General features: G+C 40.9%; 1 protein-coding gene across 2 annotated transcripts in view; it reads right to left on the reverse strand.

Moving 5' to 3' along the window:
* Positions 1-16,159, reverse strand: part of LOC114661965 (cytohesin-4-like) — a 182,585-nt gene that overhangs the window by 13,920 nt on the left and 152,506 nt on the right. For both annotated transcript variants that reach the window (XM_028815238.2, XM_028815237.2), the window contains 2 exons: positions 8,278-8,426; positions 4,518-4,629 (listed from right to left, as the gene is read on the reverse strand). In XM_028815238.2, the coding sequence (XP_028671071.1) occupies positions 4,518-4,629; positions 8,278-8,426 (261 nt within the window). The remainder of the gene's footprint in view (positions 1-4,517; positions 4,630-8,277; positions 8,427-16,159) is intronic.

The raw sequence follows: 16,159 nt of genomic DNA on the forward strand, positions 1-16,159 counted from the left end.
CGACCAGGGTTCAGAATTTCGTAGGACAGCTCCTTAGATCGTCGTTAGATGTGATTAACATCTCACTGCAGTATCACATTTCACAGTTTGCACATAACTTGCTGCTAGCTGATGCATTATGTTTAATCACCGGTCACATCAGTTCTTCTCAGAACAGACAAGATCTGACCGTTCAGATGTCCGGCGACCGAGACACTCGCATCTGTAACAACGCTTGTGCTGGCCAGCTAGCTTGCTTTAGGCACATAAGTAACCCGGGAAAGGCCACTTCTAATGACAATTATAGACTTCAGCCAGAGGACGTGCAGACAAACATCTCAACTCAAGAAAGAACATTTTCAAAACCCGTTCAAGTAATTTATATTACTGCTGCTTGTGTCACTGTTGATTAGTTTTGAAATAAGAATTTACTATTTACGGGTGCTGTTGTTGCTCTCATAATGAGCTGCATACAGATAAAGGTTGATTATTTGAGATTATTGTTGTCAGTATTGTTATAATTATTGTTAACTGCTACAAAAGTGCTATGTTTGTTGAATATGTTCCTGTAACTTCAGCATGTGGTCAGTTTAGATAAACTGTTTTTTTTTCCCAGTGCCCCATGATGCTTTGCAAGGCCAGTGTGACTTCAGAGAGCTGTAAGTAGCCACTGTTTAGTGTACAGTTAGGTCCATAAATATTTGGACAGAGACAACCTTTTTCTAATTTTGGTTCTGTACATTACCACAATGAATTTTAAATGAAACAACTCAGATGCAGTTGAAGTGCAGACTTTCAGGGGTGAACAAAACAATTGCATAAAAATGTGAGGCAACTAAAGCATTTTTTGAATACAATCCCTTCATTTCAGAGGCTCAAAAGTAATTGGACAATTGACTCAAAGGCTATTTCATGGGCAGGTGTGGTCAAGTCCGTCGTTATGTCATTATCAATTAAGCGGATAAAAGGCCTGGAGTTGATTTGAGGTGTGGTGCTTGCATGTGGAAGATTTTGCTGTGAACAGACAACATGAGGTCAAAGGAGCTCTCCATGCAGGTGAAAGAAGCCATCCTTAAACTGCAAAAACAGAAAAAACCCATCCAAGAAATTGCTACAATATTATGAGTGGCAAAATCTACAGTTTGGTACATCCTGAGAAAGAAAGCAAGCACTGGTGAACTCAGCAACACAAAAAGACCTGGACGTCCACGGAAGACAACAGTGGTGGATGATCGCAGAATCATTTCCATGGTGAAGAGAAACCCCTTCACAACAGCCAACCAAGTGAACAACACTCTCTAGGGAGTAGGCGTATCGATATCCAAGTCTACCATAAAGAGAAGACTACATGAAAGTAAATACAGAGGGTGCACTGCAAGGTGCAAGCCACTCATAAGCCTCAAGAATAGAAAGGCTAGATTGGACTTTGCTAAAGAACATCTAAAAAAGCCAGCACAGTTCTGGAAAAACATTCTTTGGACAGATGAGACCAAGATCAACCTCTACCAGAATAATGGCAAGAAAAAAGTATGGAGAAGGAGTGGAACAGCTCATCATCCAAAGCATACCACATCATCTGTAGAACACGGTTGAGGCAGTGTGATGGCTTGGGCGTGCATGGCTGCCAGTGGCACTGGGACACTAGTGTTTATTGATGATGTAACACAGGACAGAAGCAGCCAAATGAATTCTGAGGTGTTCAGAGACATACTGTCTGCTCAAATCCAGCTAATTGCAGTCAAATTGATTGAGCAGCGTTTCATGATACAGATGGACAATGACCCAAAACATACAGCCAATGCAACCCAGGAGTTTATTAAAGCAAAGAAGTGGAAAATTCTTGAATGGCCAAGTCAGTCACCTGATTTTAACCCAATTGAGCAGGCATTTCACTTGTTGAAGACTAAACTTCAGACAGAAAGGCCCACAAACAAACAGCAACTGAAAGCCGCTGCAGTAAAGGACTGGCAGAGCATTAAAAAGGAGGAAACCCAGCATCTGGTGATGTCCAGGAGTTCAAGACTTCAGGCTGTCATTGCCAGCAAAGGGTTTTCAACCAAGTATTAGAAATGAACATTTTATTTCCAGTTATTTAATTTGTCCAATTACTTTTGAGCCCCTGAAATGAAGGGATTGTGTTCAAAAAATGCTTTAGTTGCTTCATATTTTTTATGCAATCGCTTTGTTCACCCCATTGAATTAAAGCTGAAAGTCTGCACTTCAACTGCATCTGAATTGTTTCATTTAAAATTCATTGTGGTAAAGTACAGAACCAAAATTAGAAAAAAGTTGTCTCTGTCCAAATATTTATGGACCTAACTGTATATTACACTAACCCTAGTAATAGGCTAACAATTAGCAAATATATTTAAAACACAAAAAGCACACGGAAAAAGAAGCTGGAAATGTGTCTGTGTTTTTGTGTCTTAAAGGTAATGTGTTTTTGTTAGGACTTGTATGTGATCTGTGTGTAATACTGAGCCTGCATTTATATAATATTACCCAGAGTGCAGTGCAGTTGATGCAAACAGCAAGAAGTCAAGAATCCACTTGTGTGTCCTGCAGTAGCAGTGAACGAGTAAAACATACAGGAAAAACAAGACTACTTTATGGTTTAAGGGAGGTGAGTATCTACTATGGAATCTGAGGAGGGTCAACCCCTCGTAAATTCTTTCTTCTTGCCTGCCACAGTCAGCAAGTAATTTTATTTTCCTGATATGTAATTCTATTCATTTAATCTCAGGGAGGCATGGTGGTGCAGTGTAAGGGCTTTGCTGCCTCACAACATGCTTTTCTGTGCACAATAATCAGTCCAGCATACTTGGCAGACGTTTTCCAGGCAGGTCAGGGTCACTTAAAAGACCACTGCACCATGACACTCCACTCTAAACTAGTTTAATTCCTCTTTCTTCATTGACTTCAATGCATTTTGATGAATTTACCAAAGTTTCTGAACATTTCCCCGATTTTGCCAAACAGGAGGTGAAGCAAATTCAGCAGGTTTTGCTCATCGCTACTTGCAAACAGAGAGCATATCTGTGGATTGGAGGAAACCTGCTTGTTCTCAGCAGACATGGACTACTCGGAGAAGAGGGTACTGGGAAATCCCTAAGAAGAACCTGAAGGCTGTTACTAAGGTGAAGGAGATCTAGTTGTTAATTATTAGTATTATTATTATCAATTCTAAACCTACCTTTCCTTTAAAGGGTTGCTGGGAGCTGAACCTATCCCCGTTATACCAGTGACCCTAGGCTCAAAGCTGGATCCACACTTAAATATGAAGGCAAAAGGCTTCCATCAGTAATTAATTATTATTATTATTATTATTATTATTATTATTATTATTATTATAAAGGATTCTGTTTAATCTAGTCCAGGGTCATGGAGTGCAGGTACCTATCCAGGCAGCCATTGACACTAAATAGAAGCCAGCCTAGGATTGAGTACTTACTCATCACAGGGTCGGCCCTATGCAGATCAACACCTACTTTTATGTGCTGATTTATGATCACCAATTAATCCAATATTATTATTAATATTAGTTGTAGTAAAATGTCCTCACACATGTATGTATATATATATATATATATATATATAAACGTGTTTGAATGTCTTTTAACTGGAGGTGGGTGTTGACTTATAATGACATATAGTAGTTTCTTCATGCAGCTGCCACCTGCTACATGAACGCATTCAGCACTACGATCAGCTGGAGTCCGATCAACCGATGCTGGTACATCACTTTCGTTTTCGATCTCCAGATCTCGAGTATCAAAATCGGAGAGCGATAAAGTCAGAGTCTGATTCATCAATAATACACAAAATGTTGTCTACGATGGATTTTGCTTTGTGCATTCACTTTGCTGTCTTGCCAGATTCGCCTTCAGCTCCGGCATCTGGCAACTTCTCTGCTGTGCATTTCTGCCAGCCATCGAAAAACTTATTCAGCACTCAAAGAGTTCAATTCCATGTCTGTTAGTTAGTTCGTCTGCTGTTCTCTCATGACCCTAAGTCATGTCGTGTCATGTCGCGTCATTTTATCACCCGCTTAATCCAAACCAGGGTCGCGGAGAGATATTGGAGCCTATCCTAGTGAGTATGGGACACAAGGCAGGAACAAACTCTGGAGTGGGCACCCATCCATTGCTGGGCAAACACACACATGGGCAAATTTTGAGTCACCAATTAACCTGAATGTCTTAATGTAGTGGGAGGAAACCGATGCAGCCATGGGGAGAAAATGCAAAATCAATGAAGGGAGGACCCAGAAAGTGAACCCTGTTCTCCATACTGTGAGGGAGCAGCACTATCACTATGCCACCGTGCCACCCTAAGCAGCAAAGGTGATCTAAAGAATACTTCAATAGGCACAAATATATTTGTTTTACTTTCTCAACCTTTGATTTTTTCATACGTTGCCACTCAGGTGCCACAACTAACCACCGTTAAAACCGGAATCAACCAGTCAGCACCCCCAGGTCTGATACACGCTTCGCTCCCATTCCAAACTTGGCTGAACTCCACCTAAATTGACTCACCCAGTTTCATTAACCAGCCCTCACGGTCAGGGTTGAAGAAGGTGTGGGTCAAGTCATTCCCATCGTCATCAGGAATTTTGAAGGGCTCATTCTTAATGCTGTCATAAAGTTTCTAGAAGAAAAATGCAAAATAAGTCATTCAGCTGGGTGGCTTTAAAGGTGTCAGCCAAGGAAAGCCGGCTGTTGTCTGTGAACAGCTAATCAAGCTATTAAAGTGCTGAAGGCACAGCCAGAGGAAAGTAGGCAAGAATTAGACAAGAGGTTTGTGTTGGGGACCGAGCAGCGAGGTAACTCATGAAAAGCAAAACGCCCGGTGCTCCTGGAGCTGTCAACACCAACAAGAGGATGGAAAAGAAAAAAGGGACAGCTGCCTACATAGAGAAGTTGTGTGACAAAGTTGCTGTTTGGATTCTCTTCTTTTCTATTACTACTGACCCGCAGCTATAGGCCGATGATAATCATTTATCAGTCCTTTGTGCTGTTCTGCCTTTATGGATTTTTGAAAACCTTTTGTAGCTGGCAGGCTGGTACTTTGTGTCCATTAGGAGTGCCCTGCGCCGCATGCTACAAAAGCTTTTGGAGAAATATTGTATGCCAACTCTGCGTGACTTGCATATTAAGAAGGAAACCTTTGCCAGAATAACGGCGGTCTTCCATTAGGTTGAAAAAGAAAAGAAAAAAATGATTAAAAAAATCAAGAAGGAGTGCAATTTTCCAGACATTTCTGTGTTCTTTGTGGGTTCTTTTGGAAGAAATTCTTTTCAACTTCTCATTCATTGGGTAGCACAGACAGAAAGACAGACAGCCTATAAAAAGTATGCCATTAGGGGGAGCTGCTGGAGACGTGCAAAGCTGACAAAGAACTCGTTATAAAGGTATGCTTATGATATAAAGGCAGAGAAAATGTATCTAAGCAGTTATTTTGTGTGTTTGACTTACTGAGTTAATATTTGCAATTAATTTAGACCCTGCTGTGGGTTGGCACCCTGCCCGGGATTGGTTCCTGCCTTGTGCCCTGTGTTGGCTGGGATTGGTTCCAGCAGACCCCCGTGACCCTGTGTTCGGATTCAGCGGGTTGGAAAATGGATGGATGGATGGATTACTTTAGACCACTTTGCAAAGATTGGTTTTCATTTTGACATTAAAGAGTATTTCTGTTGATCAAAGTCAAAAACGCCAAATGAAAACCACTGTGATGTAATGTTCTATGAAAATAAAATATGAACACTTCAGTGGGGATGAATACTTTTTTTAAAGGCAATCATATAGGGTCTATCTATCTATCTATCTATCTATCTATCTATCTATCTATCTATCTATCTATCTATCTATCTATCTATCTATCTATCTATCTATGATAACAGACAACATGGATTCCCTGGCAGGTTAGATGGCTCCTTTCCAGGCCAGGAAGCTCTTTTAATCGGAGGTTGTGGATGAACATGCATCCTGACCAGGTTGGTTTGTGGTACTTTTCCTGGTTGGGAGGCTTTTATAAGGGATGGATAGTGGGAGACTGCTTCCATGGGCTATGTACTTCCCCAGTACACTAAGTGGCAACATCCCTCTGGCGTGCATCCTGTTTGGACCCCCACAGGGCTGCACAGGAGCTGTACTATTGGTAGGCAAACCCTGTTGAGGCCCTTGGGTGCCATTAGGGGGAGCTGCTATGGCAGGCTCTCCTGAAATGATGGAGATTCTGTCTGACCCCGAAGTGCTTCATGGAAGCAATGCAATTACACCGGAAGCATTCGTGGGTCCGGAATAAAGGAAGCTGCTAAGCTTAACCTGGGTGAGTCAAAGTCAGGAGAGTAGTCGGACGAAGTTCACCTGGGTGGAGTGGAGAAGGGGAGTCTTATTGTTGGAGCTGTACAGTATGTTAAGGTATTTGTGGCAATAAATCTATTTATTGGCCTTAAAAACAGTGTCTGTGCTGTTTTGTCTGAGGTTTGGGGGGCTGCAACACCCCGTAGTGGTTCACAGTAGATAGATAGATAGATAGATAGATAGATAGATAGATAGATAGATAGATAGATAGATAGATAGATAGATAGATAGATAGATAGATAGATAGATAGATAGATAGATAGATAGATAGATAGATAGCCTATAAAAACTATTCACAGTTTTTACATTTTATTGATCAAGAGAAAAATACCATTTAATATCAAAGTGAAAAAAGATCTTAAAGTGTATTGAAATAATTACAGATATAAAACATAAAATAATTGATTCCATAAGTATTAATATAAACTCCTAAATCATCAGCTATGCAGCCAGTTGGTTTTAGAAGTCCCAGAATTAGTTAGAAAGAAAGAAAGAAAGAAAGAAAGAAAGAAAGAAAGAAAGAAAGATAGATAGATAGATAGATAGATAGATAGATAGATAGATAGATAGATAGATAGATAGATAGATAGATAGATAGATAGATAGATAGATAGATTTTGGTATAGTCAGCAGGATAAAGAAAGCAAGAAAGAAAGAAAGAAAGAAAGAAAGAAAGAAAGAAAGAAAGAAAGAAAGAAAGATAGATAGATAGATAGATAGATAGATAGATTTTAGTGTAGTAGGCAGAATTAGATAGATAGATAGATAGATAGATAGATAGATAGATAGATAGATAGATAGATAGATAGATAGATAGATAGATAGATAGATAGATAGATTTTAGTGTAGTAGGCAGAATTAGATAGATAGATAGATAGATAGATAGATAGATAGATAGATAGATAGATAGATAGATAGATAGATAGATAGATAGATAGATAGATAGATAGATAGATTTTAGTGTAGTAGGCAGAATTAGATAGATAGATAGATAGATAGATAGATAGATAGATAGATAGATAGATAGATAGATAGATAGATAGATAGATAGATAGATAGATAGATAGATAGATAGATAGATAGATAGATTCTTTCCTGCTGCAGCCTTCAGTAGAGTCAGCTTGCTGTGTTATTTTTTTCCCAAACTCTGCAGCTCCGCTAAGTGAGAAGGTTACTGACAGTACGCCTGGATGTTAATGAGAAGTGGACTCATTTTTCCACAGTGTATCAGTTCTTCCCCCTGCGGTTGTCTGATTAGGCAGTGATGTGCAATTGCGAGCATCCTGTTTCTCTGATATATCAGTTTAATCAGATCAAAGTTCAATAATAATAATAGCAACTGATTTATTTGTTTATTTTATTTTTTATTTTAACTTTTCTAGATGCAGTTTATCCCAGAGGGACATGGACATGACACACACCAAAGCCTAATGAAAACCATGAACCGAAGTTGAAAGCGACACATTTCAGCTTGTTTTTATGCCTTGATGTTTGATCAAGCAAATCACATCTTTTTGCAATTATTGATCCTGGCAGTCGCTCTTTTCACATTATTTAAGAATCATTATCAACACCAAGAAGGTTGTTTTTTCCTTCTCTGTAGGGTGTTAATGATCAGCTCATTCTGCTGTTTTAGAAAGCACATAAAACGTATTCCTCATTGTACAGATTCTTGGACTATAATTCTGTCAGACTACTTATACCACTAACCCAGTGCTATAGCAGATTTCAACAAAATTACTGGGATATGATAAACTTTAAAACGTCTCCAGTTAAAAGCACACAGCAAATTAAAAGTGTATTTGCCCCTTCTTTTTTTCTTTGCACTGACTGATTGAATGAGGCCTCTCAGCTTGTGTTGCTTTCTTCATGCATGAAGCAGAGACCTCTGTGATAATATGGTAACACAGTTCATTAACAATTCTGGCCTCACCTCTAGGAGCCCCTGAGGTAGGTCTCCTCCATTGTTGATGCCTCTGTTCATGGCCACAAACCTTTCCAGCGATGGCTTATCTTTGACATTAGGGTTGTGCAAACTGGTGTTCAGCATGATGATCGAGAAAGACAACACGTAGCATGTATCTGGAACAAGAAGAATTTTGTTACTTGGTGGGCATAACTCTTTATATGCCAGTGATTTTCTTTATGATACCCACATTATGTCTGTAGAGGGCCTTTGCAGTTTGTTCAGAAATGAGACACTACAGACTCAAATCTATGAAACACTCACTTGGGCAAAGGGTTAGCTGTTATTGTTGAAGATCTAATATTAATAAGCTAGTTGGGCAGGGTACAAAAGGGCGTTTATTTGTCAGCCTTTTCATCCTCCTATTTACTATGAAGACATAATAAAATCTTAGGGTCACAGAGGGCTGCAACCTGTGCTAACAGAAACCCTGCCTCACAGAGGTGCCAGTCCAGCAGTCTCTGAAGATGTAATCTTCTTCTTCACCATCACAATTTCTGAATAGAAGTTCTTCACAGGTTTAGTATAAATGTTGTAAAAAGCATGGATTAAGTAGGAAATGTATGCTGATTTGTACGGAGCATTTTCAAACTGGCTTAACGTAATGCTCAGCAGGGTGCTAAACATGTATTATTAGCTTTAAGGGGCAACTAAAAACCTCAGTAAACCTAGAAAATGGATGTTAAAGCAATGACAATAATGATGATAATTATTATTATTCATCCATTTTCATCTCCACTTATTGCAATCCATTGTCACCTGCATGCCAAATCCTACTCTGGCAATGCCAGAAGCACAACAGTTGCCAGTGTTCAATGGGGTACACTCGGTATTAATAGGCCAAGGCAGATTCAGCAATTTAATTAATTTGCAAATTTTTCAAATTTTGAAGGAAAATAAAAAACACCCTGAATACTGACATGGGGCCAGAAGGAGTCAATCCTTGGATAAGGGTAACACACTGGAGCATCACAAGGAACAGTCCTGTCTCTTTTTTCTTTTTTTTCACTCAGCAGAATTTGAACAATAAACAGCATTATGCCATATGATGTGTAGAAATTCTGATGATTCTGCGCTAATGCAGTGTATTGACAGGGGAGTGTGACAGAGCATAGGGGTCAGGTGGAGAACTTTAAGAATGGTCCACAGCTCAGCATCAGCAAAACCAAGGAACTGGATCTTGACTTTCACCGCACCAAAGGGACCTCTATGCCCTGTCAGCATTCACACAGTGGATGTAGAGGTGGTCTTCTCCTGCAAGTACTTTGGGGTCCACATTAATGACAGACTGGACTGGCCTCATCACACAGAGGAACTTTATGAAAAAGGGCAGAGCTGGGTATGTTTCTTAAATGTGGGTAATGACATCCATTACATGTTCTATAACTCTGAGGTGGCCATTGCCATTTTTAATGGTGTGGTTTCCTGGGCCTGTAACTTCACTTCAAGGGAGGCCACCAAAATGAACAAACTGATTAAGACGGCAGGCTCAGTTATGGGACACACTCTCAGCCCACTGGAGGAGATAATGAAGACAAAACAGAGTGCCATTATGAACAATTCTACACAACCTCTCTCTGGCACACCGACGGTGAGGACTTTTAGCCAATTAATTATTCAGCAGAAGCGCGTCAAGAAATGTTACAGGGGCTCCTTTATATTGACAGTACTATGACTGTGTAACGCCTTACACTGGGACTGTCTCTTTTATCTTTAGCCAAGTCAGAAGCTTTCTTTATTTTTACATTTTGTGTTTATAGTTATTCTGATGTATATTTGAGAGGAGATTTGTTGTTTTTCATAATATAATAATATTTATTAACTTATTTATTCTTTATCTATTTTATGAGCTTCTGTAAAAAAAAGCCAGATTTCTCTGTAGGGTCAAAAGTGCTATCAATCTTTGTTATCCTGCCAACTATACTAAAATGATCTATCTATCTATCTATCTATCTATCTATCTATCTATCTATCTATCTATCTATCTATCTATCTATCTATCTATCTATCTATCTATCTATCTATTGTAGTGGGCAGCCAGCAGCTCAACCCAGCCGGGACGCCCCTGAGATGGACGGATGGGGGAAGGCAGCTTTTCCAGGACACTGCTTCCACCAAAACACTAGATGGCAGCTCCCCTGGAGTATGGTGGTGCCCCGGATTCCTGGAGTCCAGTTTCTCAGCCCTGTTGGGTGCCATAGGTGCTTCCAGGGGGGATCTGTGAAAGGACCTGGGGAGTCATACTGCTTTTATAACCCAGAAGTACTAGGAAGTCATGAGGACAGAAGCCCCAAAATACTTCCGGGCTGATTAATGAATTGGGATTCTCCATCTGACCCGGACATGCTGGCAAGTCACATGGGAGGAAGAACAGAAGCACTTTTGGGTTAAGGACTATTTAAAGGACTGTGGAGGACCCAGCAAGTGAGCCAGAGTCAGGAGGAGGTGGACAACGCTTGCTGGGAAGTGTGGAGGAGAAAGAGCATTGTGCTTATTATTGATTTAATTGTGTTTATTGTGGCTGTGGTGCTTTGGAGGCATTGTGCAAGATGAAAATAATTGAAGAATAATTCTTGGTGTTTTTACCCTGTGTCCTGAGTGTCTGTTGGGATTAAAGGGGCAATAGCGACCCCTGGTGTTTACACTATCTATTTTATCCTGCCAACTATACTAAAATTAATATCTATCTATCTATCTATCTATCTTGCTCTGTCCTGGGTATGACGTTAATCTGCATCCAGTCCCGCATGTACAGTGCATCCAGAAAGTATTCACAGCGCATCACATTTTCCACATTTTGTTATGTTACAGCCTTATTCCAAAATGGATTAAATTCATTTTTTCCTCAGAATTCTACACACAACACCCCATAATGACAATGTGAAAAAAGTTTACTTGAGGTTTTTGCAAATTTATTAAAAATAAAAAAACTGAGAAATCCCATGTACATAAGTATTCACAGCCTTTGCTCAATACTTTGTCGATGCACCTTTGGCAGCAATTACAGCCTCAAGTCTTCTTGAATATGATGCCACAAGCTTGGCACACCTATCCTTGGCCAGTTTCGCCCATTCCTCTTTGCAGCACCTCTCAAGCTCCATCAAGTTGGATGGGAAGCGTCGGTGCACAGCCATTTTAAGATCTCTCCAGAGATGTTCAATCGGATTCAAGTCTGGGCTCTGGCTGGACCACTCAAGGACATTCACAGAGTTGTCCTGAAGCCACTCCTTTGATATCTTGGCTGTGTGCTTAGGGTCGTTGTCCTGCTGAAAGATGAATCGTCGCCCCAGTCTGAGGTCAAGAGCGCTCTGGAGCAGGTTTTCATCCAGGATGTCTCTGTACATTGCTGCAGTCGTCTTTCCTTTATCCTGACTAGTCTCCCAGTCCCTGCCACTGAAAAACATCCCCACAGCATGATGCTGCCACCACCATGCTTCACTGTAGGGATGGTGCCAGGTTTCTTCCAAACGTGACACCTGGCATTCACACCAAGGAGTTCAAACTTTGTCTCAACAGACCAGAGAATTTTCTTTCTCATGGTCTGAGAGTCCTTCAGGTGCCTTTTGACAAACTCCAGGTGGGCTGCCATGTGCCTTTTACTAAGGAGTGGCTTCCGTCTGGCCACTCTACCATACAGGCCTGATTGGTGGATTGCTTCAGAGATGGTTGTCCTTCTGGAAGGTTCTCCTCTCTCCACAGAGGACCTCTGGAGCTCTGACAGAGTGACCATTGGGTTCTTGGTCACCTCCCTGACTAAGGCCCTTCTCCCCCGATCGCTCAGTTTAGATGGCCGGCCAGCTCTAGGAAGAGTCTTTGTGGTTTTGAACTTCTTCCACTTATGGATGATGGAGGCCACTGTGCTCATTGGGAGCTTCAAAGCAGCAGAAATTTTTCTGTAACCTTCCCCAGATTTGTGCCTCGAGATAATCCTGTCTCGGAGGTCTACAGACAATTCCTTTGACTTCATGCTTGGTTTGTGCTCTGACATGAACTGTCAACTGTGGGACCTTATATAGACAGGTGTGTGCCTTTCCAAATCATGTCCAGTCAACTGAATTTACCACAGGTGGACTCCAATTAAGCTGCAGAAACATCTCAAGGATGATCAGGGGAAACAGGATGCACCTGAGCTCAATTTTGAGCTTCACGGCAAAGGCTGTGAATACTTATGTACATGTGCTTTCTCAATTTTTTTATTTTTAATAAATTTGCAAAAACCTCAAGTAACCTTTTTTCACGTTGTCATTATGGGGTGTTGTGTGTAGAATTCTGAGGAAAAAAATGAATTTAATCCATTTTGGAATAAGGCTGTAACATAACAAAATGTGGAAAAAGTGATGCGCTGTGAATACTTTCTGGATGTACTGTAGGCCCTCCAACCTGCAGGGAAAAAAAAACAGCCACCCTACCAGACAGAGACAGGCAAAGACACATGTGCAGGTGCAACACACGTATATTGTTTCTTTCTGCTGTGGGAAATGCCTTCCCCTGTTTCCCACGTGTACAGCACAGTTTGATACAAACACACTTTTTTTCTTTCTTTCTTTCTTTCTTTCTTTCTTTCTTTCTTTCTTTCTTTCTTTCTTTCTTTCTTTCTTTCTTTCTTTCTTTCTTTCTTTCCTGCATGTCTGTCTGTCTGTCTAGAGAATATGCAAAACAAACTTGGGCAACAGTTGGTTCAGAATTCCAAACCATCATCCTGGAGATGAAAGACAACAGGAGCCGGACGCATTGCACCACTGTGCTGACGCCTTGTTCATCTACTTATTAGTATTACTGTTTATTTGTTGGATGTTCTTACCCACGGTGACCCTTTCACTTTGTCTCTCTTTATAGTACGTGTATGGTAGGTGATGGGGTGGAGAGAGTGGTTTGCTTTATTATTCTTTTATGTTTATTATAATACTACACAGATTTTTTAGCCACATACTTTACATACATTTAAATGTTTATTGACATTTCTACTACAAATCTGAGAATAAAACATGAAGATAAGGGTACATTAAAATTGTTCATTCATATCACTTGTTGCCAAGTAATTTATTGAGAAGGATCTGCAGAGAGAAAGTAGACTTTGCAATCAGGTTAAGTGTTTTCAGATTTTAGCAATTACAAAATCATATGTCAACCAGCAACAAATTTAATGACTTTCAGTGATGAATGAAGTCACTAATAATTTTTATCCTTAACTGAACTTCCTACGACTGGCAGCATTCCAAAACTGAACATAATGCATACCCTATAAGAAGTATATGACACATATGAACAAATTATACTGTATATACCCTGCAATGGACGGGCACCCTATTCAGGGATTGTCCGTGTCTTGTGCCTTCTTCTTAATGTGATACGCTTCAGCTTCCTAGAGGTAGTGCTGCTGGCTCACAACAAGAAGACCAGGGTTCAGGTCCCAGATGCTCCTTAAACAGAGTTTGCATGTTCAGGAGCTCCGCTGAGCAGCCAATCAGATTGCATGTTTATGTCACATGGTTTACTAGATCAGATTGAGGATTATTTTTTGACACACCCTTCAGCAAAAGTGCTGACTGCTGAGCTTCACTCATGTTTATGCTACTCAACCAGTTGTCAACGTGTTTCATAAATTCATCGAAATTTTACCCTATGAATACCTGCACACCATAATCTTAAAAACAAAAAAAGAACTTAATGAAGTTTATTGTTTGAATGCGTGTTTAATTTTTTTGCTTGCAAATTTATACATCCAACAATTCTTATTAATGAGTGTGCCCTTCATCACCTCAGACTTTTCACCATGATCTTTTTATGTAAAACTTTTCCAGGTTTTAAGAAAATGTTAACTCACAAAAGAACAGATGGCAGCCAGAGAGAGGCTGTCAGTCCATCAGATGACGGCACCCGAGGGACACTGTTTATGTGTTCTCAAGTGGTGTGTTCTCTGGACACCGAGGGGGACCCCTGTCAAGGGACCTCAAAGTCTAGCGATACTGAGTGTCTGCTGTGAACACTGAGGTGCAACAAAAATAAAACTTTGGAACTTCTAGCTGCTATTGATGCTAGTGGGAGGAAACAGAGAGTTTGTCATTACGCAGTCAGCTTTGTCAACTCTGTGTGCCCAAGGACTACACCATGTTCCAGTTCCATTGAAGTAAAATAATAAATTTTGCTTATAACAAAGTTTGTTTTCATTCCTGAGCACTTTCTTCTAATGGAATTTGACCTGTATATATCCAGTAAGTAAGAAAGTAAGGTGTGAGTGAAAAAAGAGATGGACGGGCATCCCATAGGGTTATTCCTTGCCCAGATGGGATGCAACGATTACAGAAACTGAAAGGACAGGGTCTCCGATTGGATGGAAACAAGAAATCTTACCTGGCAGGAAGGCCACGGGAGACAACAGCACGTAGGTACTGTATCCCCCGATACTCTAGGGGGCAGTGTTCCTGGGATTCAGGTCCCTTTTGGATAGCCACAGGATATCATGGGAGTTGGAGTCACGGAGATTAGCCCTGTTGGGTTTCATGTGTACCGGTACAGGGCACTGCGGGGGGATATGGTCCCTACGTTGTGGGACTTCGATCTGACCCAGTAGTGCTTCCGACGGATCATGTCCTTGGCATGGAAGTACTCCCTGGTCAAAAAAAAAGGAGCTGCTTCCCCTTGACCGGGAAGTTGGGAGGTGGTGGAAATGGCTTGATGGAAGGAGAGTTAAAGGGGAGGATTGCATTTCTGTACTACTTACACTTTGATCGTGCTTACCTGTTTGTTACAGTAACATTAATAAAAGGCACAATATTTGAACCTGTGACTGTGATGGGTGTTATTGTGTCTGGGGTTTGGCCCCCATTTGTTACAAAGGATTTATTTAGTAGGCAAGCATTAGCAACTTATTATACAACTGGTCATAAAAAATAGGAAGGCCTTGCTGGTCTGACTGTGAACAAGCTCTTTCATTTCTTCAACTTCTCTAACCCTGACCATACAAACAGAATCCAGCTGGGTGTTTAATCAAGATCTACTTAAATCTACCATAAGTAGCACTTTAACAAAACTGCTCATCTAATTGTGGAATCCAGACAGAAGCTGACCTGATGTACTTGGTGAGCTTGTTAGGTTAATAACTAGCCGTCCCATGCAACTTCACCCACGTAGTAGTGAAACAGGACAGTGAAGAGGGCCCTGCCTGGCTCCCTACTCCTGACGTTACGATTACCCCTCCCCTCGGCCCGCACCCTGCCTCGGATTAATGCAAATATATCACTCCTGCAAGTGAACTATGATTCGTAGCGCGATGAGAGAATTCGCAATATCAACTGGAATGTTCAAGCAAATTATGGAAAAAAAACAGATATAAATCCGTTAAGTAGTTCTCTCGTTTCGCTAACTAAGCGGAGGTAAGGTATGCCACAAGGCTGGCTCATGAGGAGGGCCCCGCCACCCTCCCCTTGGCCTTCTGTATGTCTCTCGGATTCGCGCAAATAAATCAGTGCCGCAACTGAGCTGTAACACTTTTTTGTGACTTCTCTCATCGCACGTCAACCGGAATTTTCAAGCAAATTCTAGAAAAAAGCTTGATCCAAATACGTTTAGTAGTTCTCTCGTTTGCTAGCTAAGCGGATATATGAAACGCCTCAAGGCTGGCTTCCCCTCCCTTCGGCCAGCTCGATCTCTCTCGGATTCACGTAAATAAATCAGTACCGCAAACGAACTATGATACTTAGCGTGATGAGAGATGTCGCAAAATCAGCCGAAATGTTCAAGCAAATTATAGAAAAAAGCCCGATCTAAATCCATTAAGTAGTTCTCTCAGACAGACAGACAGATGGACAGATTTTATATAGAGAGAGACTAGTTGTGTGGGGTCACGTTT

The sequence above is a fragment of the Erpetoichthys calabaricus genome, chromosome 12, assembly GCF_900747795.2.
Source record: "Erpetoichthys calabaricus chromosome 12, fErpCal1.3, whole genome shotgun sequence".
Lineage (NCBI taxonomy): Eukaryota > Metazoa > Chordata > Cladistia > Polypteriformes > Polypteridae > Erpetoichthys > Erpetoichthys calabaricus.